Raw genomic sequence first — 19,799 nt, 5'->3', positions numbered from 1 at the left:
CAAATTTTAACCCTCTTCCAACGGCTCACTTGAAACTTGCCCTCCCGGATGTGCTCGTTCCCCTTACGGTGTATCTGCACCAGAAAAACAAACGCCGACGACCCAGAAGTGGAGAGCGAGCGCGCGCGAGAGAGACAGGGTTTGGTCTGGATGGCCTGCGTGGCCTGCGGCGGTCGCCTCCTTCCCCCCCCCCCCGCCCCCACCTGTCTTGCGCCCGCCCGCTCTCCGGCTGCCGCAGCCACTTGCCTTAGCCGCAGCAGCAATTCACTTCCCGCGTTGAAGTGACGTGGGCGGTGGGGAGGGCGGGCTTGGAGCGACAGCGGCGCAAGATGGCGGCCACCACGGGCTCGGGTGAGCGGGGACCGGTAGCCCAGGCCAGCTTGGGCCGTGAGAGGAAGGCGCTCCTCGGCGGGGAGGGAAAAGGTGGTTGGTGACTGGCGAGGGCTCGCTTCTCCTGGGAGGGGGGCTCAGAAAGCTTCCCCGCCGGCTCCCAACCAGCCGAGCTCGCCGGCTGGGTGTGCCTGGGGCCCGAGGGTCATGCTACCGTATATGGGCTGGAACCCGTGTAGGAGACCGGCAGTGTGCTGGCAAGGAGGGGCATGAAAGTCTTTAGTCTTTACCGCCATCTAGTGGCCAGCCGTGTTTTGACAGCCCAGGCTTAGGAGGCGTAGCGAGGGGCGGTGGCCTGCGGGGGTCGGTATCCCGCAGGAAGAGTAGAGTTGGTCGGGGCTGAGGCTGGGGGAGAGTGGGTGGAGCAGCCTGTTGGTGTGTCAGGGGAATCCATGTGGGCGGAAGGGGGAGAGGATGAAAGGGGAGAGGGTCTGGTGGTGGAAAGAGTCTAAGGAAATCTCCTAGGAGACTTGAGTTGTAGAGCTGGTGGGTTTCAGCTCCCATCATCCTCTGCCTGCTGTAGGGGTGATGGAGTTGGAGCTGTCCCGTTTGGATTGCACCAGAAATTTAAAAAAAAAGTTGGTTGTTATGGAAGAGGAGATGTATGTAAACTCAGGCAGCTTTTTGGAACTTCCATGTTCAGAAGCAGTCAGTCTTGAAGGGTGGAGGGTAAGTGCCAGAGAGCTGTTTGCCTTTTCTGTGCCTTTTGAGCATTGAACCCTGAATTGTATATATTATCCCCTGCCACTATTTGAATAGCTTTTGGAGTCCAAATCCTAATTGAATGTAAGAACCTCCGTTTAGGTAGATTTTTAGTAAGATCCTTGTAGGCTCCACTAGTAGGAAGTTACTTTTTATCTTGAGGCTAATACTGTCGTTCCCAGCATTATAGAGTCTCAGTCACCCTGAGGTAAGATGGGCAGTCAATGAATTTTTATGAATGAATAAATCCTGAATTAGGTCAAAGATAGTTGGGGGAGCTGAAGGCCCTCAAATACTGGATCACTGCTATCATGTCACCCCCTAGTTCTTTTCACTTTTCACCCAATTCCTGAAGAATGGTTGCAGGAATTGGGTGAAAAGTGAAAAGAACTAGGGGTGACATGATAGCAGTGATCCAGTATTTGAAGGGCTGCCATAAATAAGAGTGGGGTCAACCACTCCAAAGCATCAGAAGAATCAATGGATGAAAAGTGAACAAAGGGAGAAGCAACCTAGAATTAAGGATAAATTTCCTGACAGTAAGAACAGTCAACTCCATCAGAATTTTTGAATGCTTCAACACCGGAGGCTTTTAAAAAGGGACTGGACAACCATTTGTCTAAAATGATATAGTCTCCTGCTTAAGCAAGGGGTTGGATTAGAAGACCTCCAAGGTCCCTTCCAACTCTCTTATTCTGTTTCTGCAAAAGTGCTTTAGTAAATTGGGTTTAGAATCCAATGCTTTAGACATGAACTATAAATGTTTGTTATTTGATAGATCTATGATATTTGAAGAGATGTTTGCTGAGAGAACCTTGTAGCTGGATGTGATTTCAATCAGGGTGGATTTAATTTAAATCATGATTTAAATCACTAGTAAAAAGGCCTGATTTAAATCAACTTGATTTAATTTTTAAAGAGCAACTGTCACCTCTGCCCCGCAGTCACTCCTCCTCAGACCCACTGTTGACTCACCGACAGTCCCATTCACTTTAATGGGATGACTGGTGATGTGGCAGTGACACAACAAGGTGAGGGACATGGCAGGCACCAGGTGAGTGGATGCCCGCTAGCAGGTGCTGCCATGATGGATCTGAAATGACAGCTGCCCTTTAATATTATATTTATAAGCTGCTTAGAAGGTTTCACTTTCATTTTTACTGCTTGCTCTTCCTCCTCACACTTAGAGCCTGGTGGTACAGATGCATTTCTCTTCAAACAATCATACAGTTTGATGTGTAGATAGATTTGCAAAACAATGGAATATGGAATATTCCTGAACTTTGTTTTATTATTTATCTCATGGTTACTGTGAAATTGTGTGAATGCATCAACACAGTGCATGTTATCTGAGCTTGCAGAGCTTGGATTCATTGACTGAGTTTACCAAAAATGTAAATATTGTAGATTATACAGCCTCATGGTACATAACTAAGCTCCATTTCATGCTGAATAAACTAAATTATTAATATATCTTAAATAGAAAACTATTTTTAGATAGATTTTTACTCCAAAAAGCATTTATTAAAGTAAATTTGATAAAAAAAATAATCGATTTAAAATGTAAAAATCTGATTTTTTTAAAAAAATCATTGATTTTTATCTACCCTGATTTCATTTTTGGTTGTCTGTGTTCAAGCCAAGTTTTTAGAATACTACTGATGGTTTCAGTTGGTTTTAAGATGACACTACAGTTGCTGGCTGTAGTGATTCTGAGAACAATGTTGAGACTGTTGAGGTGTTTCCAGAAAAGCTTATTCACTGAATTTGATGAATATTCACAAAACCTTATATTCCAGTTATAACTTGTGGCTTCCCCACAGCTTTTCCTGTCCCTGTTTATTATCAGAGAAAATGTAGAGAAAAAGAAGAAGTAGCTACCTGATGTTTTTTGCATATAACCACATAGTGGGGCGGTTCCTAGCTTAATTAAAAAAGGGTTGTCTCTGGGGAAAGTAATTGCTCAGGTGGGTAGATACTGCTGGTAACAAATATGTGTAGAAAATTTTTCCAATTCAAAATTTTGCAGGAAACCTACATCTTTGTCTACAGTACAAAGTTGTAAACGTTATTGCCAGAAGTTGTAGTGATGTCTTAAAAGGCTATTAGACAAATAAATAGAGGAAATTGTCCAGCATGTCTGGAGAATCAGATTTGGACAGCTCTGATGTAGATCACATGATATTATTAATTGAATAATTATTGATAGAGTCTCAGTGAGGTAATAATGGGTTCAGAAAGGCTGGTGCCAAATAAAATGTTGAAAAACTTGTTCTACGTAGTACTTCATAAGAGTAAGTAACAAAAATGTTTTTTTGGCAAATTAAAAGCTTCCATCCCTAAAATGGAATCACCTTGGGTTCCATTGAAAAAGTGATCAAAAAGGCTTGGGCGTTGAGATATTTCTGTGGAGATGCTTGTTTCAAATGAGAGAGTAAAGGATAAATACGATATTTCCAAAGCAGACATTTTTCAAAAGCATTCTGTGGCAACCCAGCATTTTTATCCTGATGTCTATATAAGTGAAGTGATGATAATGCTAACTTGTTAACTATGCAGTCCATTGAATGTTGGCTCATAAATCCTATTTATTGAGAATTATTTTTCTGAAAGTTCATAAGAACTCCAGCCTAATAAGGGCATCCTTTATTCCTCAATATTAATATAGATAACTGACTTCTATGAGATTAGGCTACTGTACTTGTCCATTTAGGTTAAAACTAGGAACTGTTTTTAGTTGATTGTCCCTAGAGTCTAAAGCATTTATTTACTATCTGATCCAGCTGGAATCCTCTTTAGAGGAAGAAGCTATTTCATGGTCTTTGTTTGGAGGAAATGGCTTGGTCTGGAACACATTACATAAATTGGAAGAGAAAGAATTTCTGTCTAAATCACATTTGTTAATATGGTAATATTCATGTACCTAGTAGAACAAGTAATGAATCTTTCACTTGAGCTCATAGAAGTTATTCTCTTAGTTGCATTTTAACTTCCAGTTTGAAATTTATATAGAAGAAATTAAATGTAAGTGGCAATTATTTTGGTTTATAAAACTCTTCGTTATAGACTATTTAGTCACACACACACACACACACACACACACACACACACACACATGTATATGGGTGGGGTGGGGGTGTTCTAGCATAACTCTGGAACGCCTCGAGCAATTTCAACCAAACTTGGTACACAGATGACTTAATCTCTGGAAACAAATACTGTGGGGGTAAGACACCCTCGGTGTGTGTGTTCTGTTAAGATACAACCTGTTGTGCCTTAAAATGGCTTCTACTGTACTGCCGTAAAATGACTTCTACTGTACAGCGCAGTGGAGTTGCCATGGTAATGGCTTCACAGTACTCCACAAGGGGGCTCCCACTGGTAGGGGGGGGGGGGAATCCAACATTAGAAATTACATTTGGCCTGGACATTTCCCCCCTATAAATAAATAGCCAGGCAATGCTAGGTTATTGGCTACTTTTAAATAAAAATCAAAAGATAAGTACATTGCATTTAATGCTGATTTAACCACTTCATTGTCAAAGCTCTCTTGGGCCACTTTTTTCCCCTTGACATGAAGGAAATCAAGAATTGTCTCATCCTGTATTTTAATAGTGGCAATGGGGTGATGCCTGACACCCCATTTAAATGCCCATTTAAAGCATTTGATAAGGTAGACCAGTGGTTCCCAAACTTGGCAACTTTAAGACTTGTGGACTTCAACTCCCAGAATTCTCCAGCTAGCTCTTCTGGCTGGAGAACTCTGGGAGTTGAAGTCCACAAGTCTTAAAGTTGCCAAGTTTGGGAACCACTGAGGTAGACCATAACCTACTACTAGATAAAGTAGAAGAATTTGAGTTGGACAGCATCACCACCAGATGGATTCGTAACTGGCTGACCAACCGCACTCAACATGCAGTCCTCAATGGAACTGCATCTACATGGAGGGAAGTATGCAGTGGAGTACCCCAAGGCTCTGTTTTAGACCCAGTACTCTTCAACATCTTCCTCAATGATTTGGATGAGGGAATAAATGGGAACTCATCAAATTTGCAGATGACACAAAGCTGTCAGGAATAGCCAACACTCCAGAAGACAGGCTTAAGATACAGAAAGTTCTTGACAAACTTGAACATTGGGCACTATCTAATAAAATGAAATTCAATGGTGAAAAGAGTAAAGTTCTACATTTAGGCAAAAAAAGCTAAATGCACAGGTACAATATAGGTGGTACCTTGCTCCATAGTAGTAACTGTGAGAGGGATCTTGGAATCCTAGTGGACAACCATTTAAATATGAGCCAGCAGTGTACATCAGCTTCCAAAAAAGCCAACACAGTTCTAGGCTACATAAACGGGGATAGAATCAAGATCACATCAAGTGTTAATACCACTTTATAATGCCTTGGTAATACTGCATTCAGTTTTGGTCACCACTATGTAAAAAAGATGTGGAGACTCTAGGAAGAGTGCAGAGAAGAGCAACAAAGATGATTATGGGACTGGAGACTAAAACATATGAAGAACAGTTGCAGGAACTGCGTATGTCTAGTTTAATGAAAAGAAGAACTAGGGGAGACATGATAGCAGTGTTCCAATATCTCAGGGGTTGCCACAAAGAAGAGGGGATCAAACTATTCTCCAAAGCACCTGAGAGCAGAATAAGAAGCAATGGATGGAAACTAATCAAGGAGAGAAGCAACTTAGAACTTTGGAGAAATTTCCTGAAAGTTAGAACAATTAATCAGTGGAGCAGCTTGCCTCCAAAAGTTGTGAATGCCCCAACACTGGAAGTCTTTAAGAAGATGTTGAATAGCCATTTGTCTGGAATGGTATAGAGTTTCCTGCCTAGGCTAGGGGGTTGCACTAGAAGACCTCCAAGGTCCCTTCCAACTCTGCTATGGTATTGTATTGTATCTTTATTATTTGATTGTATTTATAGTAGACCTGTTGAACAATACAGCAAAGACCAATCTGGATATCAGTGAACATTCCTGCTTTCAACTATTGGCTTACCTTGTCCCCAACAACACAGCCAGAAAATAGCTGTCCATGGTTTGGTTTAAATGTAATATGTCTGATTGAAGCGGACCTACTGATTTGATATAGCTGTCTTTGCATTGCTCCTATCTGATAAGCCATGCTTAGGATGTATGCTATGCAAATGCATGAAGATTCATTTCAAAATCATTTTGTTATACTACTACAATGTAATGTATTCCTGAACACAACCAAAATGACTGTTCTTTGGTGTTTACAGTAAAGTACTATTCTTCAGAGTTCACACGAATAGCATATTCAACTCCTTATTTGGCTTGTGCCCTGCTCTAAAGTGGTATTTGCACACTGTTTTGATAATCCAAAACCCCACTGACAAAGGACGTAGCATACCATCCTAAACCTGTATGAACTTGTCTGAATGCTAAGATTAACTTTGGAAGCCTTCTGTCATGTGCCTGCTGATTAGATCTGTCAGATGAGTAGGGACAAAAGACAGGATCTGCCATCCCCTGTTACTATTTCTTAATTTGTTCTTAATCTTAGAAGGTTTTATTCCACTGTTTTCTCTGTTATATTTTAATGGAGTTAATTTTTATTTTTATTTGTATCACATTTTTAGTTATTCATATTCTATGCTTTGTAAACTGAGAATATTTGAGAATATCTTTCAAAAAAGTATAACATATTGTAATTATAGTAAAGTTACATGATCAGATAGCTACCGTGTTTCCCCTAAAATAAGCCCTTGGCCTTATTTTCGGGGAGGTATTATTTTTGAGGTGCAGGAGGTGGCAAGTGTGGTCACCTCATGGCTGCTGCTGTGTTGCAATATTTTTGGGGAGGGCTTATTTTGGGGGGAGGGCTTATTTTAGCACACGGTCTCAAAAGCCCAATTGGGCTTATTATCGGGGAGGTCTTATTTTCAGGGAAACGGGGTATTTATTACATTTGCATCTTACTTCTTTTCCTGGATTTAATTCCTTCTCTCTTTATAATTCTTGTAAGATAAGATGAGATACCGTTAATGGCCAAAGATACGCTGTTTCTTTAATTCTGATCCAGTATTTTAATCACTGTATAACACTGTTTCTTAGGTATCCCTGTCTGAGCAAATAATTCTGTTCAACAAAAATATATACCAGCAATAGCAACCATTTTTGAATGAGGAAATGAAAACCCCTCCGTTAACTCATAATACTACAGATGTTATCATCAGCATTCATTTTAGCTGTTTGCAGGTAGTTTCATTGCGCTGATCAAATATCCTGCTTGGTGGTTGTATTTTGGAAACGTTTTCTTACAAATCTACTGTTTCAGCAGCTACATTTGAATCACTGATATCTTTATTTTCGACCTTTGTACCAGCATTTTGGACTTTGTCCTTGATACAACTTTGCAGTACTGGCCTAAAACTATAAGATGTGGCAGTGCACTATAGCAGTGGCTTATACACTAACTTGTTTACTGATCTATGATGCAGAAAGAGTGAAGTTTTCCTGTTTCATAAAATATTCTGACCTGGGAATTCCAGCCCTTCCATCTTGTGAAGTGTTGATTGATTAATTGACTATGTGCCATCAAGTGGGGATCAACTCTTAGGAATACATAGATTTTCTCCATGACAATCTTTCCCTTGATCTGGTCCTCTACTGCTTCCACCTGCTCATCCATCTACCTTATTCCTGGTCTCTTCTTCTTTCTTTTTTATTCCAGGATTCAAGGCTTCTCTAGGGAGCTACGCCTTTAGATAATGGATCATTTTATCCTGGTCATTTGTGCCTTGAGTGGGAACTCTGGGTTCATTTGTTTGATGATCCATTGGGGTTTTTTGTTTGTTTTTTGTTTTTTTTGGCTGTCCATAGTCTTCTCAGGAATTTTCTTCAACTCCAAAGCATCAAAATTCTTCATATCTTCTTCAAAGCTAACGTTCACTTCCGCCAATTATGACAGGAAACACCATGGCTTGCACGATTGTGACCTCTTTAAATATAGACATCGTAGAATCTGAATATCTTTTCCAAGATCTGCTGCTCTAGCAAGTGCTAGCCTGCAATGTATTGCTTGACTGCTTTTTCCTTTACTATTGATGGTTGACCATAAAAGGCAAAAACTATCCAGTGTTTCACATCTTCATTACCAATTCTAAAGCTGGTTGTTCTACCTGTTGTCATTACTTCAGTCTTCTTTATATTTAATATCTTAGTCACATTTATTCACTGTGGTCCTTGACTTTCATGCCTGTGATGGTGAACCTATGACACAACTGCCACAGGTGGCACGCAGAGCCCTTTCTGCAGGCACGCCAGCCGTCGTCCGAGTCCAGCTCCACTGTGGAAGCACACATGTGTCTTGCCGGCCGGCTGGTCTTCGGGTCTCTGCCGTGCATATGCGGGTGGCGGGGTGCATCCGGGTGATGCAAGAGTGCATGGGCAGGGCGCATGTGTGGGGGCACTCTCATTGCATTTTGGGTTTTTTTAAATTCTCCCCCCCCCATGTCCTGTTTTGTGCCTGGAAAGCCTCCTGCACCAACATGGTAGCCAAAAAATGGGTGGGGGGGCGTGTGCACATGCACGGGGGTGGGTGAATGCATGGGGGGTGCTCGCATTGCATTTTGCAGTTATGAGTGCGCACTTTGGGCATTCGGCACCAAAAAGGTTAGCTATCACTGTCCTATGCATTTTCAGGTATCAGAGTAGTGCAGATTATTGGTGTTTATTCCTTTCATTTAAAAACATTAAAGTAGTCCTAAAGTTACAACCATTCATTTAATGACTGTTTTGAAATTAGAGTGGCATTGAAAAAAGTGACTTACAACAGATCAGTGTTTCTCAACCTTAGCAATTTTCAGATGTGCAGAATTCCTTAAATTCTGGGAGTTGAAGTTTGTACATCTGAAAGTTGCAAAGGTTGAGAAACACTGCAATAGATCCTTATACTTAGGACTGTTGCAGCATTCCCTCAGTGTCACGTGATCAGTGTTCAGGCACTTGGCAACCAGCATGCATTTGTGACAGTTGCAGCTTCCCAGGGTCATGTGATCTCCATTTGCCACCTTCCTAGCCAGCTTTGACAAACCAAGTAAATGGTGGAAGCTGTAAAGAGCCAAGGTGGCGCAGTGGTTAAATGCAGCACTGCAGGCTACTGCTAGATCAGCAGGTCAGCGGTTCAAATCTCACCGGCTCAGGGTTGACTCAGCCTTCCATCCTTCCGAGGTGGGTAAAATGAGGACCCAGATTGTTGGGGGCAATATGCTGACTCTCTGTAAACCGCTTAGAGAGGCCTGAAAGGCCTATGAAGCGGTATATAAGTCTACTGCTATTGCTATTGGATTCACTCGACAATTTTGGCTTTCTTCTTTAACTTAACTGGAACAAGCGCATGTCAGGTTAGTGATCTGTTCCACAGTCAGCGCTTGGCTAATGTCTTTGATGCTATAGATGAACTCCTTTAGTAATAGTAGTTTTTAAGAGACTGGCCAACCGTTTGTTTGAAATGAGTTCCTGCCTGAGCAGAGGTTGGACTAGAAGACCTCTAAGGTCCCTTCCAACTGTTATTCTGCTCTACTCTACTCTATTTGATTTCTCTGTATTCCACTGGTGATATCCATGCATAGATACATGGTGGAACTGTGCTTATGATCTTACTTCAGCTTCCCTTTTACTGACTTGTGAAGGTTGTGAATGCCAAGCTTGATCACATGGTTATTTCACATCCCCATTGTAACTGCAGTCACTATCCAAAGCAATTGTTAAACAAGGATTATCTCCTGTTCCATTTAAAAATTGCTTTAAGAGTCTATATTAAGAGGAGCTATAGACACCATTACCAACAGTGTTCAAAGAAACATCTATTTTGCCATGTGAGCCACTGCACATAAAAGTAGCATGGGTAGAGAGTTGTAGAGCACATCTGCCTGCTAATTTCTCTGGTTAAATTAAAAACATAGAAAACTGATTGCGGGGGTGGGTTGGATACCTAATGGTCCACCGAGCCTTTTAAAATTTGTTTTTCATTTATTATTTTCATATTTTATTTCTTTTAAAAAAAAACGTTGGATGATATTTTTTGCGCACATTTTTTTTCTTACAAAATGTTTTTGTGATGATGAAAATAGGGCACCATTCTCTCCAGGGTTTTTTTCCCCCATAAATGAATAATTTCTACAATACTTATTCTACTCGCAGGTAGAAAATAATAATGAGCAGGCTTATAGATTTAGAGTTAATTGCCACAAGTTAATTATGGGTTTCTGACAATCACTCAGATTAAGATGGGGGTGCTCTATTATCCATTGTCATAATTTCATTTTGTTTTTCTTTTGTTTAGCTTTCCCTCCTTTCTGGCTTATACAAAGATCAGGACAGGTGTAATGTAAAGTTCCTTTTTGTTTCTTTTTTCTATCTCTGTTGGAACAGCAAATGTCAATCATTGTAGCAGCAATAGTTCTATGGTCAAATCACTCGCATTTTTCAGCTAGTTTGTTTACTCTGCTTGAAACCACATAGTAAAGTATTGCTGATGCAGGGTTAGTAAAGAACATAATTTAGAATCACTTCATAAAGTGGCTGGAGAACTCTGCTAGACTACTGTTTTCTTATCGAGATAACTGTGGATTTTATGCTAATTTTAGATGAGACATGCACTATAGATCAAACCATTTCATAACAGTGAGAAAACAACTATGCATATCTATTTGGAAATAAATACCATTAAGGTTAAAAAGAGTTTGCAAAGATATCCAGAGTAATGGACTCCTCTGTTTATTGGCCGAGTAAACCCAACAGAACTGAATGGCAATTACTTCAGTTTGTGATATTCACTAGTTTGTGCTGGACATGTATATACTGTAATGATAATACAGTTTCATATATTTTAATGTCTCAGTGTTCTCTATTTAGATTTAAATTGTGGTAGAGTTATGAAAAATACACAAGTCTTCTTAAGAATTGGTAAGAGAACTGATATATGCAACAAAAATATATTGGTTGATCATTGCTATCAACAGGAGGAAATGCACATTATAAATTGTTCTGTAATATTGTAAAAGTTAGAGGGGGAGAGAAAAATATATTCTGTCCCCTGAATTACATTCAGGATTAATGGAAGATGTAATTATAACATTAAGAATACTTGATGATTGGTTTGGTCCATATTTGGAAATGAGTACCTCATGTGTATCTTCTAAATTAATTATACAAATTAGAATTCTTCCAGTTTTCCATTTCTCTGGATATGACAATGGCAATTAGAAGTCAAAAAATGAACATTTGGTGATAAAATAGGACATATTTTGTCATGTTTGTAAATTTTTATTATATGAAAATATTACAAATGTTATAGTTTTTTTAAAAAAATGTAGATTATGGAAGTAGATTGAGTGGTTTTCAGAATCAGTAGATGCTAAATCAGTAGATGTCAAAAATATTATAGTAAATTTTTCATTTAAATTGTGTTTTAATTATACATAATATTTGTAATATTTGACTATTACTTTCAATATTCCATGTATTGATCACATAAAACTGATTAGTGTTTGTCAAGTTGATTTGTTCAGAACGTCTTTGGCTGGGAAATTTTAGTGCATGATCAGTAAGGCTGAGTATTGTTTGGATTGCAAAGGCAAAAAATGATTGAGAGCACACTGTGACATTCCTTTTGCACCTGTCCATAAATTACAGTCAGCAGCCAAAAAAGTCAATTGTAAATTGCATTAACAGAGGGATACAATCAAGATCAAGTGTGGTACTAATACCACTCTATAAAGCCTTAGTAAGACCACACCTAGAGTACTGCATCCAGTTTTGGTTACCACACTATTAAAAAGATGTTGAGACTCTAGAAAGAGTGCAGAGAAGAGCAATCAAGATGATTAGGGGACTGGAGACTAAAACATATGAAGAAAGGTTACAGGAGCTGGGCATGTCTAGTCTAGCGAAGAGAAGGACCAGGGGAGACATGATAGCAGTGTTCCAATATTTGAGGGGCTGCCACAGAGAGGAAGGAGTCAAGCTATTTTCCAAAGCACCTGTAGACCAGACAAGGAATAATGGATGGAAACTGATCAAGGAGGGATTCAACCTGGAAATAAGGATAAAATGTCTGACAGTAGAACAATTAACCAATGGAACAGTTTGCCTTCAGAAGTTGTGGAAGCTTCATCGCTGCAGGATTTCAAGAAGAGATTGGACTGCTTGGGTGGGGGGTTGGACTAGATGACCTACAAAGTCCCTTCCAACTCCATTAATCTGTAAGTAGTTAAAGCAGCCATGCCTTTTCCAGGGACCAACATAGCTCTCTCCAAAGCTGCTGTATGATTGCAGGCTGAGAAAACCACATATAGTATAGGGAGCTTCATGCCTTTGGCACATTCTGAAAGGTTTTTTTATCTTTGTATCTGAAGTGTAACATAGCCCTATTAATCAGCATTTTACTGCTCTTAATTGATTATATCAGTAGCATCATTAATTCCACTACTTGATATGGTCCTTTAGAAAGTGGAAGTAAACACTAGGCAAAAATTTAAATACAGTTTGAGGACAATAAGGGTGGCCAAAACTATAGTTCACCCATTTGTAGCTTTGAAAGGCTGGGAGTAATTGCTTTGTTTTAAAAGCTTTTCTCTGTTTGTCTGAGAAATAATGGAGGAAAATTAAGAACCACAGGGAGTGTTCTGTGCCCACCACATTTTATTCAGTGCTTTTAAAAAAGCCTAGTTTGAGTTAAACTGAATGAGAAATTTGCCTCTTCAACTTGGAAACCAAGCAGAAAATATGATTTGTGTTGACTAGCATGGGAAAACTGTTGGAAGTCCATCACTCTTTTACTGTTCAACCGAAGAGTGACATTTGCAAGCCCAGACCTTTCTTCCTTCAGTGACAAATCTCCCCCAGTTTTGAGGGGGTAAATGTACAAGCATTAGAGCTAGGTTTCTTTAAATTCTTACTTTAATGGAAGTGCTTACAATTTTATTTATTTTTGGAAGAAATTAACTTTACTGGAAAGCATAATTGTTTTTATGATGGCAAACGCTGTCAAATTTCAGGTGACTAGATGGAGAGGGGTTTTGTGCAAAAGGAATGTTTGTAACTTTGGTGTAGTTTTTTTTTAAAAAAAATCATTGTTTCCAAACCCTTATTTTTTGGGCAGTGTCTCTGAAAACTATAGGAATATATAAAATTCCCTTCATAGAAAATAATGCGGTGATGCATTTCTGCCTTTCAAAGGGCAATGCATTTTCACTAGAGAAAAACGTTTTGATATAGGACAGGATTTATCTGGGAATTCTGGAGCCTATAGTGTGCCCTTGGCCTTATTTTTTGGGGAGGTCTTATTATTTTTGAGGTGCGGGAGGCCCCTTAACTTTGGCCCATGCGCTTTTTTTGCGGCCGCCACGAAGAGAAGGGGGCGGTCGCTAGGATTTGCAGGAGCTGTCTCCACAAGGCCATTCCACATGGATGGCAGGTGCATGAGGGGCATGTCCCCCCCCCTTTCTCCCCCACGAAATGGCAGGGACCGCTGCACATGTGTTTAAATATTTTAGGGGGGAGCTGATTTTCAGGGGCGGGCTTGCACTCAAAAGCCCAATTGGGCTTATTATCCAGGGAGGTCTTATTTTCATGGAAATAGGGTAAAATAGTGGTTCAGAACTGAAGGCCATATCATAGAACCATAGGTGTCTTCTTTGTTGGACCTGGAAAAAAGCCACCTCTTATGCTTTAAAAGCAACAGAAAGTCAGGTCTGCTAAGAACATGACTACACATGAAAAGTGACGACCCCAAAATTAAGTCAGAAGACATACTGTATCCTTGAAAATAACCAGAGAAAATGGCCTGCCTCAACATTAAAAAGAGCTATTATACTGCCCAAGGGCTGAACGGATCTTGAAGTTGACTTGCAGAAGATTTATGTGTGTATTAATGCTTTAGTGGAACAGATTAATAGGAACAGAATATAACTTGGCAAGATTGTTATTTCAACAAAAAGGTGCAAGTTTACATTTTGGTAGTGTCATAGCTGTTTGAGTTATAGGCCTAGCTACAACATTAAAAGCCTACAAAGCAGTTAAGCATTGAATATTTATTTGCTCACTGTCCAAAGTTGGACTAAAAGATTATTCTGCTCTACTAACCAATATAAAGGTTAAGTTGGCAATAAAATGCAAACTGTTTGATCCTTTGGGTATTTCTTTGCCAAGGTTTGCTGATCTAAATAAACATTTTCAATTTTATAGTAGTTCTTCACCTATCATCTGTGTGTAAGGCATTCAATTTCCAAACAGGACAAGGCCCACAATTAAGCCAGTGTCTCTCAATCTTCTTTTACCCATGGCTCCCTTCTGAGCTTGATTTTGTTCTGTGACACACACACACACACACACACAAATCCAGCTCTCATAATAGTTATGGATATCATACAGAAATTGACTTGCTTTCTCGTAGAAGTAAAATAGTATAATACACTTTTCTTTTCTGTGGCCTCCTCGGCGTGTCCTGTTGCCTGAGTGTTACACTTTTTTCACCTGTGTTCCTCTTGAAATAGTCTAGGACAGTGGTTCTCAACCTTTTCTTCACCTCAGAGTTTCTTTAAATACCTTTTGTGGCCATGGACCATGACCACCGAACCCCAAGACTTAACTCATGATTTAAATCATAACATTTATTTAAGACTTTGTGGACCCCCTGTGATGACATTGTGGCCCCTCAGGGACCTCAGGGGGTCCATGGCCCACAGGTTGAAAACTCCCAAATTTTATATCAAGCCTTCCTAGAACTTATCCCTTATCCCTAATATTCATATTACTATGAAGCTGGGAAAAGAATAAAGGCGTGCAAAATACCATTTAATACCATTTTGAACCATTTAAATCTGAAATTTTGCAGAACCATTTTCAAGTTTAAAACTACTGTTTTTGTGTATGAAATCATCTGTTTCAAGCATTTGGAAGTGATCCACATTCAAGACAGCAGTTTTGCACTCAAAATATGGTGTTTTATGACGTTTTGTGCCAGATCCTTCAAAATGAGATGTTTTGTACTCACCTAGGAAACAAGACCTTACCTCTGTAATTAGGATAGGACTTTAAGGTATTTGAGAAACAATTTATCATTACATTGTGTGAAAGGTTCCTCTCCCCCCTCCCACCACACTCTTCTGGGGACAGGACTGTTAGCACATAAAGGACATAGAGCATTGCTGGATGAAATTCCTGATCTATCTAATCTTGTTCTATGTTTTTATAGTGACGGATCAAGTGCAGAAGGAAGCCTTCTGATCTCCCTGCAGATGGCCTTCAAGGCATCACACTTATTCTCAAGGCTAAAAGTGATCTTCATCACTTTTAGAAATGACTCTTCTTAACTAGCTACATCTATAAATGCAGTCATTAGATAAGATGTAGGAAATGTTTTTATCAAGAGCTTTTGTCATTCAAATGTACTTCATTACGGTCAATGAAATGCAAGTTTTAAAAATATACAAAAGCAATGACCATATACAGGTGGTCCTTGACTTACAACAGTTCGTTTAGAGACCATTCAAAGTTACAACAGCACTGAAAAAAATGACTTATGACTATTTATTTACACTCATGACCGTTGTCGTATACTCATGGTCACATGATTTGCATTTGGATGCTTGACAACTGGTTCATATTTACGATGGTTCCAGTAGTCCCAGGGTCATTCATGTTGCTACCTTCTGATGGGCAAAGTCAATGGGGAACCCAGATTCACTTAACAACCCTGTTACTTATTTAACAATTGCAGCGATTCACTTAACCAATTTGGCAATAAAATGGGACAAAACTCAACAAATTTCTCACTTAGCAACATAAATTCTGGACTCAATTGTGGTCTTAAGTCGAGGATTATCTGTACCAGAAAGCAGTCTGTAACACTAATATAAAATCTAAAAAAATTACCTGGAGGAAAGAAACAAATTAAACAAGTTGCAATAAAATGTTCTTATTATAATACATAATACAATACAATACAATAGCAGAGTTGGAAGGGACATTGGAGGTCTTCTAGTCCAACCCCCTGCCTAGGCAGGAAACCCTACACCATTCCAGACAAATGGCTATCCAACATCTTCTTAAAGACTTCCAGTGTTGGGGCATTCACAACTTCTGGAGGCAAACTTTTCCATATTTAATAGAAATAAAAAGGATTAATTAAAAGAGGCAGTTTTGTGTGCTGGTTTAGATGCTGGCCTAGAAACCGGGTGACTGTGAGTTCTAGTCCCACTTTAGGCATGAAAGTTTGCTGGGTTACTTTGGGCTAGTCACTCACTCTCAGGCTATGACATCAGGCTTGGGCTACAAGCCACTCGATCAATTCCTGTCATAACCAATGGATCAATACTGGGTTGATGTGGAAAAAAAAAACCACAGCCTGCATTTACCGGAAAAGGCTAGGAAGAAAAACAAATACTACTATTAATTAACAAAATAGAATTGGGATAAAATAAAAAAACAATAAAATGAAAGCCAAAAGAAAGTTCACAATGTCATCACTCCAAAATTAGGACATTTTATGTTTTTTTTATGGAAATCACTGCAGGTAAATACTTAACATCTTGGCTTCTGATCCCACAGACCACCTGTCCCTCAAACAGATTCAGTTTGTGTTAGCAGGAGATAAAGATATGTCTGCATGTAAATTAACATAGAAAGCAGCAGAAAAATACATGTTCATTCTGACCACAAGGACACCATCTCTCAGAAAATTCTAGTTCTAGTTCTGCTGAAGGAAAGGCATCAAAGTATGCTGAACAAACGAGATTGCATATGTAATTTGTGGGTGTAGAAGGTTTCCTAAATGGAATCCACTAATGAAAGTTGGCTATTTATTAGATTTTTATCCTACCTTTATTGCTTTATAAGTAACTCAAAGCAGTGAACATATTTAATACTCCTTCATCCTCCTATTTTCTTCACACCAACAATCCTACATAGGAGGTGAGGCTAAGAGAGAATGATTGATCCAAGGTCACCCAGCCAGCTTTTATGGCTGATGCAGGATGACTAGAAGTCACAGTCTCCTGGTTTCTAGACCAGCGCCTTAATGGCTACACCAAACCCAAATCCATTGGATTCATCAGATTGTGGCTTTAGCATTGTCTAAACCTTGGGCAGTGGTCGGCAACCTTAAACACTCAAAGAGCCACAAAGGCCCTAATCAGAAGCCCCCATTCAATTCTGGAACCGACCAGAAGTCCGGTTCCCCCACTGTAGAGTCTCCTCCTAGCACGGTGTCCTTTTTCCTCTGCCAACTGGAAGTCTGGTTCTCCCCACCATAGAATCTCCTAGCGCGGTGTCCTTTTTCCTCTACCTGTCCTAACTGAAAGCCCTATCAATTGTGGAACCACCCAGAAAACCCACCCCTTGCCATGGAGTCTCCTCATGGCGTGTTGTGCTTTCCCCGCCCCCCAACAGGAAGCTCCTCTCAAAACTGTGGCGCCAACCGGCAACAGGGAGCCACAACAGAGGGATGAAGAGCCACATGTGGCTCCAGAGCCACAGGTTGCTGACCCCTGACCTAGGGACAGGAGTCGGGCCTTTTTGATGCAGATCAGCTGAGATTTTTCCTCACCACTTTGATGAGAGACCATCAAGGAGAGTTAACAGAACCAGTGAGCCACTGGAAAACAGGAGTAAATTAGCCTGGCTTACAAATGTGTACTGTTGCCTCTGTTTGAATCGTATCACTTTCCATGCAGTGTAAAGCATTGAACACAGTTCGGGATGGGGAACAGCACTTGGAAAAAATACCATATTTTTCAGAGTATAAGACGTTCTGAAGTATAAGACGCACCTAGATTTGGGGGAGGAAAACAAGGGAAAAATATCTGCCTCTGCCTCTCAGCAATTTGCCTCCTTGCAACAAACAGTACAGACAATATACACTGTTTGTAGTGTTATATTTCAGACTATACTTGTACAGATGCTGTTAAAATCGATGTGCTTTCTGGAAGTATAGTTATTCTCTGCTATTTAAAAGAATAGCACTTTTTAAAACAATAGCACTGGGCTTCTTCAGATCAAGCATTTATTTTAAAAAGCTTCTTCATTTTGTTGTCTAGAATAATAAAAGAGCAGACTTTAAAAATAAGTATAATAATTTGAACATTCTATAGGCATTTATAGTTGTTGACTTACCTCCTTGCAGCAAACAGCCTAATTAGCACAAGAAAAAAAAATCTGCCTCCCAGCAATTTGGACAACAGCAAGTTTTACTTTCAATTTCTCCCAATCTTCAGCTGTTTTAGGCTGCAGGAATTGCTGTAGTTTATTGAAGCTTCCACAAGCTCCCATTTGCTGCAAAGAGATTGCTGGGAGGCAGAGGCCAAAGGGTTGCGGCTGGTGGATGGGTGGGGCTACATTCAGTGTATAAAACTCACCCAAATTTTCACCCTCTTTTTTTGGGGGGGGGAAGGTGCCTCTTATCCTCCAAAAAATATGGTAAATAAGTCGAACAGCATCTAAGGCTTTCAGATTATCACTGTGTGTCATATAGCATTTGCAATATAGTTTCAGCTTTAAATTGCTTTATGGCAGCAAATACACATCTGCCACCTTTGGAATGAAAAGAGAATGGCCTTGGCAATGTTGTCAGCGATGATTGATGCTTCCACTGTTGTTAACTGGCTGGCAGAAATAGTTCTAATTCGTTCCCCCCAAGCTACAGAGCTCAAAAAATTATGCCAAGGTATTTAAAAGCTGTGAATTATTCAAGAAAAAGTGTTCCTGGGGATGAGTGGTGTGGCTATAATTTAGCAAGTAAGTTTTCTCACTCACTCTGTTATCTCTCCATTATTCCTTTTCATCTTTCTCTCTTGTCTAGTGAACTATTAAAGTGAATTCGGGTAAATTCTGAAGTAGTCACTTGCAGAGATATATTGAAAGGGCTGCTTGTATCTATACTAAGGACCCTAAATTCATACTAGATAAACTAGAATAAAATTAGAGGGGCTATACAGCTCGGTAGTACAGCACTTGTTTTGCATGCAAAAGGCTGATCTTCCTATGGCAATTCAGATAGTCAAAGAGTAGAATCACCGTTGAGAGAGATTTCCACCAGATGAAACAATAGTATAAAAATATATTCCTGTTGCTAAATCAATGCTAGTTTAATATATTTGGGCCTCCTGGATATCTTTATTGCGAGGATCTTGAGTTCTAGATTATAATATGTTGTTAGGAGAGAAACCAGCAAGTGCTCACTTGGCAGTCTTCAAGAATATATTCAAGTAATTGATACATACATGAATTGAAATATTCAATAACTACTTGGATTAACAATGGAAAATTATTACTGGAGTTGAATATCACACTATAAGTATTGTATATTCTGTGGATGATTGGTGACATTGTGGATAATTGAAAGTAATGATGCACAACATGATTCGATGGAAAATTCTTTTGTAAGGTCAATAGATAGAGATAGGTGATTTTATAAATATTTATTGTTATTTAATAGATAATTAAGGATTTAAGGAAATAAGGTTTGTTTGAAATGAAGGAATATTAATGGTAACTTGAACACACAATGCTCACTGATAGCGATGTATTTAGTTACGTTTGATGGACAACCAATGATCCTATTTCTAATTGTAAAAATTGATGCACAAAAACTTGTAACCAAACAACATGCTTGATGAAATTGAGGAAAGTTTTTTGGTATGTGTTTATTTGTTTTAAAAATAAA

The 19,799-nt window shown here is 39.5% G+C and overlaps 1 protein-coding gene across 2 annotated transcripts in view; it reads left to right on the top strand.

Moving 5' to 3' along the window:
- Nucleotides 1-253: 253 nt before the first annotated feature.
- LOC116508837 (ubiquitin-conjugating enzyme E2 variant 1) overlaps nucleotides 254-19,799 on the top strand; it is a 32,608-nt gene continuing 13,062 nt past the window's right edge. Inside the window, exon 1 of one of the 2 annotated variants that reach the window (XM_032217596.1) lies at nucleotides 254-351. In XM_032217596.1, the coding sequence (XP_032073487.1) occupies nucleotides 330-351 (22 nt within the window). In that variant the 5' untranslated portion in view covers nucleotides 254-329. The other variant, XM_032217597.1, reaches the window with a different exon arrangement.

This window comes from Thamnophis elegans, chromosome 5, assembly GCF_009769535.1.
Source record: "Thamnophis elegans isolate rThaEle1 chromosome 5, rThaEle1.pri, whole genome shotgun sequence".
NCBI classification, from domain to species: Eukaryota; Metazoa; Chordata; class Lepidosauria; order Squamata; family Colubridae; genus Thamnophis; species Thamnophis elegans.
The sequence above is the reverse complement of the archived record's forward strand: the minus strand, read 5'-3'. Positions and strand labels throughout refer to the sequence as shown.